This window comes from Manduca sexta, chromosome 26 (assembly GCF_014839805.1).
Source record: "Manduca sexta isolate Smith_Timp_Sample1 chromosome 26, JHU_Msex_v1.0, whole genome shotgun sequence".
In the NCBI taxonomy this organism is placed as follows: domain Eukaryota; kingdom Metazoa; phylum Arthropoda; class Insecta; order Lepidoptera; family Sphingidae; genus Manduca; species Manduca sexta.
Genome location: NC_051140.1, coordinates 18080997 through 18086996, shown reverse-complemented (window position 1 = coordinate 18086996; position 6000 = coordinate 18080997). Strand labels below are relative to the sequence as shown.

The 6000-nt window shown below is 34.0% G+C and overlaps 1 protein-coding gene across 1 annotated transcript in view; it reads left to right on the top strand.

Moving 5' to 3' along the window:
* The first annotated feature begins 631 nt into the window (after positions 1 to 631).
* The window catches only part of LOC115453190 (four and a half LIM domains protein 2), a 195810-nt gene continuing 190441 nt past the window's right edge, over positions 632 to 6000 (top strand). The window contains exon 1 of the mRNA XM_037443465.1: positions 632 to 1033. Within this exon, the coding sequence (XP_037299362.1) occupies positions 986 to 1033 (48 nt within the window). The 5' untranslated portion in view covers positions 632 to 985. The remainder of the gene's footprint in view (positions 1034 to 6000) is intronic.

The window sequence follows — 6000 nt, the reverse complement described above, 5'->3', positions numbered from 1 at the left end:
TGTTAGGAGGAATTCTCTTGGTCGATGTAACTTTAAATCTTTAAAGACATTGGTACATGGTATATATGCACAGAATACAAAATATCGTCATTGCAGATTCACGTTGCAACTTTTTAATCTCTTGATAGAAATGTGGTCGCCGAGGTGACGTCACCGTCGCGGGCGCAGCCCAAGATTAACCGACTAAATATAGAATGTAAACATCTCTTAAGTGATTCATAAGCGATTCACCCGTTCTAAGTAAATACTAAGTAATATTAGGCTATGCATTGCTCTTCTCGTTATTTTATAATTAGCACTCGCTGAATAAATAGATTTTAATTTTATAATAAATTATATTTAGTCCTTATCGTTTTGTTACTTGTATAGATAACATATTAACACAGATAAAAATGTTACAGCAATGCAGTTGTAATACTGGCTGGTTTCAAAAAGAACCAATTTAAGAGTAAAAATAGGTGCAACGAATTCAGCGTCCGGTAAGTTTGACAGCCAACCCCAGCGTGCATTCAAAACATAACCTCAAAATGCTGAGCCTATTGTCCGGTGTAAAAATGCGGCACCGGCGAGATCACCGGCACGCACACCGTTCGCCAACGCGCCGAGAGAGCGTGTCGCGTGGTGTAGAGCTGCCGCGGTGCCGCGTCGTGCCGCGCGGGCAGCAAGCGGCAAGCAGCAGGCATTCGGGCGGCCAGTCACAGTCGCACCGCGGGCACGACTCCCCGCCTCGCACGCCTCCGACCGGTTTTAAGTTTCCACACATCTCGATAACTTATCAGCAAATAATTGCATGAAGTCATCGGTTAAATTAAGTGCCGGACCGTTGTGTATGTACACTGTTTAGCGACGTTCGTGTCAGATGTACGTGAACTTGTCTATCTGGTTCAATGTTAAAGTTTGACAGTGCACTCCACAAGTGTCCGTGAAAAAGTTTTGTGCCATCGTATTGGTCGGTTGTTTTGTTTGCACGAGTTTGTCCGGCAGGATGAATGGAACGCCTGCCAGAAGGCCTAAAAGCGCCTTTTCCGAAACGGTAAGTGGCTTGGTATGCGGAGTTATGTTGCGTTCAAATGGCCCATTATTATGAAGAGATCGTGTAATCTTCTGTCGCGAGACCTTGAGACGTTTATATTGCATATAGTAAACCTTTTGCATGTATGAATGTACTGTGCCTTGAGGAATACAAAATAGGCCAATTGTTCTAGAAAGGTAAGTGACTCGAATAATATGTTTCGAATAAAATTCGAAAAAGGAACACGTTAGCCAACGTTTAAGTCCTAAAAAGTTGTTTACCTTGAAGACCGGACAATCCTTCGACAAAAAGTAACCACCATTAAAAAAATAACACGATAACTGGCCACAATATCGATTATAATAATTGTGAATGATGGGAACATAATAAATATAAAGAGATCCTTGCAAAAATAAGAACAAAACATATAAGTGAGAATACTGGCCAGTATTATGAAACATTTTGATACACCTATAATATTATGTAGAGCGTAAAGAAGAAAACAATATCCAAATGAGGATAAAATAGAGACGAGAATAGCTCCTCCGGTGCTACAGCATGCACCGTTTAACCGCACCAATATAGTCTAATGGATAAGTCATTACCACAGAAATGCGACAGCGGCCCAACTGCATCAAGTACCAACTAGTATTTTGAGGCCCACGCATTTATGCTCCGCTATATTACAAATGCCATTCCTAATATTGCTTGAATGTTGAGATACAATTCGGATATCCGCCAGTTGTTCGGTTTGCAGCGACAAGTTATCAATTAAAACGACGCAACGAGATGAATCATGAAACGAAATAATAATTTTGTCAGTAGGATAAATATGTTTACCAAATTTAATGTTATTCACAAATTATATTTTATTCACCTGTAATTAATAAACAAGAAAATATCCGAATTATTTAATTTCTTTATTAATTAAAAATAAAATATTTTATTTTCATTTAATAACCCATTTTAATTGCATAAAAATATTTCTACGCAACAATAAATGCACGCATTTATTTCAAAACGTATACAGTAAACATAGTACGGTAGGTTAGGTCCGCGTAGATATAATTTTATATGTTCAGTACGTTTATGCAATTTCCTATCAATGCTGTCTCCGAGCACACAACGGATCTATGTTCGCAGTTGACTGACCAGTGTTATATTTGATTTATTATTTTGTTTACCGTACTTGCCACTCCACACTCTGCATATGACATTTTAAAATAAATTTATTATAGCAGATATTCATAAATATAGAAATGTAACTTGGGTTTTGATTTTAATTACAATTAACGGGCAATTTGTGTCAAATTGTAAACTATATGTAATTGAATATAAATTTTGACTTAATGAGTAGTAAATGGGAGGTAATTATGACATATTGTATGAATTCTTTTGAAGCAAATAAACACTTAAAGTTGTTAAGGAATGAGATTTATTTGTGATATTAAAATTTCTTGTAGTTCCACAAAAAATTACCTTGAACCCAATACTATAGTAATTATTATATCTTTAAAGTCATAAATATACGACACTGCTCTGAGGTCCTGGATTCAAATCCAAGGTCGGGCAAAGTAATATTGGGTTTTTTGGAGTCTGGTACTTGTACTCGAGACAGAGCACAGGCGAGAATTGGGTGCCCTGGTTGCTCCTCTGCCTACGCCTTCGAGAATAAAGGCGTGATATGTGTGTTAAATTAATCATATATAAACATATAAAAATATATTATTAATTGTATTCAATCATAGATTATTAACAAGATAGAGTCTTAAGCAGAGTCATTATTATGAAATTCGAAAAACAGTTTAAATTTGTAGTATGTTGTAGACACTCTGCTGTTCAAAGTTAGTAGACAACATACATATTTAAAAAACAACAACTATCATTGGATATTAATTATACATATTATTTTTTTAAACATTATAAATATCTAGATCATACTGAATGATAAAAATTGACATATTATTTATTAATAATATAAAATCGGCATTAAAATTTAAGCAAAATATTTTTTATGTACGAACTTATGAGCAATATAAAATAATTAATTCCTAAATAAATGTTCAGTATATTATTTTTAATTGGTGTTATTCTAAATTTAAACTGCTTTATAATATTCATTCGAACGTGTTTTCCTTACAACTAATTTGATAACAAACAATATTAATTAAATGGCATGTTCGCTTTTTGTATCGGCGCAGGTTATTTCGAACAAATTCAAACCAACTTCAAATTTATCGTATAATAAACTGACGACAATATGAAGTTTTGAATCATAAAAATAATAATTTTTGAGCCCTCCATTTATAAGAAACATAAGAATTGTCTTGTCAGAGTAACTCAAAAGATTAATTTATTGATTCGTCAAAATAGGCGGAATGTACTAAATTCACATAAGCAGCTGCCAGTTTTTGTCATTCGCGGATATAAAATTAAAAAATAATATATTTTTATAAATTATCAAAAATAGTTATGTATGACATTGCAGAAAGAGTTTAGTGTCGAATATTGAAATATATTTATGTCATTCGCTTATAAAAAGAAATAAATAGGTATGTTTTTCGAAAAAGGAATACATTTTTGATTTAAAATGCAATACAAAGAAATTTCGCTACAAGACGTAAAAAATGTGATTTCGAACCTGTCCCCAAAAATCTCTTGTTTACGCCGCATCGATGTTCGGACTTAATCCGTTTAGCCGTATCATTGGCAGTTTATTTTTCATTTTACGTTTTATAAAAATATTTTGATAAAATCCAATGCGTCGAATGGAACGTGTTTAATAAAATCGAAAACAAATTATTATTGAAATACAATTAAAGAGAGGCAGGTAGGTGCTCAGCGCAATGTGCGGAAACATTCCATGTAAAAAATGTTATGTTGCGCATTTAAGATTTTGAACAACAAAAAACAAAAAATTTTGAAAACAAGTCTTTATTATAACATAAACAAAAAAGCATAGCAAAAAATTAAAAACAAAACAAAATCACACCTGACTAAAAAAATAGAATTATAGTCCCCAACTTGAAATCGGCATAATGTATAACAATTGCCATAAAAAAAAATATAAATGCTGGGAAGGATATACTTCAACAGACCAAACACGATACGACGGTCGCATGTAATGTTCCATCGAATTATAACACGATCAATTCGATCGCGGAAGGTTTTTCCTGTACCTACGTGTGCTGACGTAACCAAATATGATCGAATTGTTCTTGTTATGTATGATGCGATAGTTCGAGCGACTGCGTGCTGTTACCGAAGTCATAATTAACGACTTGCTCAGTCTTATATTCCAAGATTATTGTAACAAAATTAAAAATATTTTTATGACGCATTATGCACTATTCTAGGATGAAAAGTATATATCAATCAGTATCATGAGGCATACCTGCCAAATTTCATCCAAATCTGTTCCGCGGTTTCTGCTTTCACTCGTTACAAACTCTTATGTTATGCACAGTATGTATATATTTTATATATTATTATTTAAGTACGTTTTTAGCTAAGAAATCCATTTAAATACGTGGCAGTTCATCCTTGTCTGTAACTAATAAAATATACGCAAAAACAATAATGATAAATGATAGAGCAATCCATTTTTTTTGAGTTTCCCAATCTATGCTCATGATTAACATATGAATATGACTCTTGAATATAAGTCGTTTTCGCTCCATGCTTTAAACCAGGCTTAGAATAGGCAAAAATACCTAGGTGCGAAATGTCCTGTAAAAATATACACGCCTTTTATCCCTGATGAAGTAGATAGAGGCGCAAGTGGTGCACTTTCACCTGCTATGTGTTCCGTACCATGTAAAAGCTAAAAAAATAGTCATATATTTGGTACGAGAATCGAATAATGAATACTGTCTTCAAACAGGTCCCTCGGCTTTTTACATATTATATATTATAATATTAGCATGATATACAATATGTAAAGTACTAAAAAAACTCGTGCAAACAACATACCGTTGTAGGTGTCGAGGAAAGGTCATTTGTAATGCGAGCTGATTGCATACGATCTGATACTCTAAGTAGTCTGCTGTTAAAGTTGATGTCCTCACTTACGGTTAATTAACCATTATTCTACATTTCCATATGCACGATGCTCTTAAGGATCAGTTTCATCCTTGCATTTATTTTTTATAGAAGTAGCTAAGGAGCAACTAGATCTTATAATATGATCTTCACGGTCTACAAACATTCGTATTTCTAGAAAAATTGGAAAAGGGAGTAAGTTGTTTGTGCTTCGGAAGTATCACTATTCGAGTCCAAGATGTTACTTCGCCTGTTTTCTGTGAGATAGTGAGTGCTCACTTTGTAGACAAACATATTGTGACTTCTATTTTACAAAACTTCATAACCAGATACTCTACGGTTATTTTAAAAAAAATTGGTGGCATACATCGTGGCATAATGATTTCTTGTGTTTACGCGAATGTTAGACATCGACATAAAACTAGTTTCTTGAAATTTTTATATAAAATTTCAATTTCAATTGCCGTCTTGGTCACGAAGCGAACTGTGTTGGCCATCCGCAAAAATCAAAGTTACAATATCAACTTACAGTTTTTTTAATAATAGGTAGCCTGATAGTGTCTGAGCACGATTTATATATGCTCAAATATACAAAAAAGAAAATGCAGCGCACTTTGTACCTTATAGTAAAGCATAAAGCGTCAAAAACAGATAAAACTATTTAGAAAGCGGTAACATAGCCAAAATGCTTCCGAACGATTAAAATAACAGATTAAACTATTTAAAAAAGCGGTATCCGTTCAAAATAGTACCGAACGATTAAGACGTACTGCGAAGGTTACAAAGCTCGCGAAGTTTGAATGAAGCATTGATGAGTCACCCATTTGGGTGCATTGCACCTGCCTCTACACCTGTCGACCACCGGTTCCGCTCCGAAGCCTCGATCCTGATTCATCTGGTGTAATTAAAGGGGTAAAAAATAAAATTACATCAAATACGACGAATTG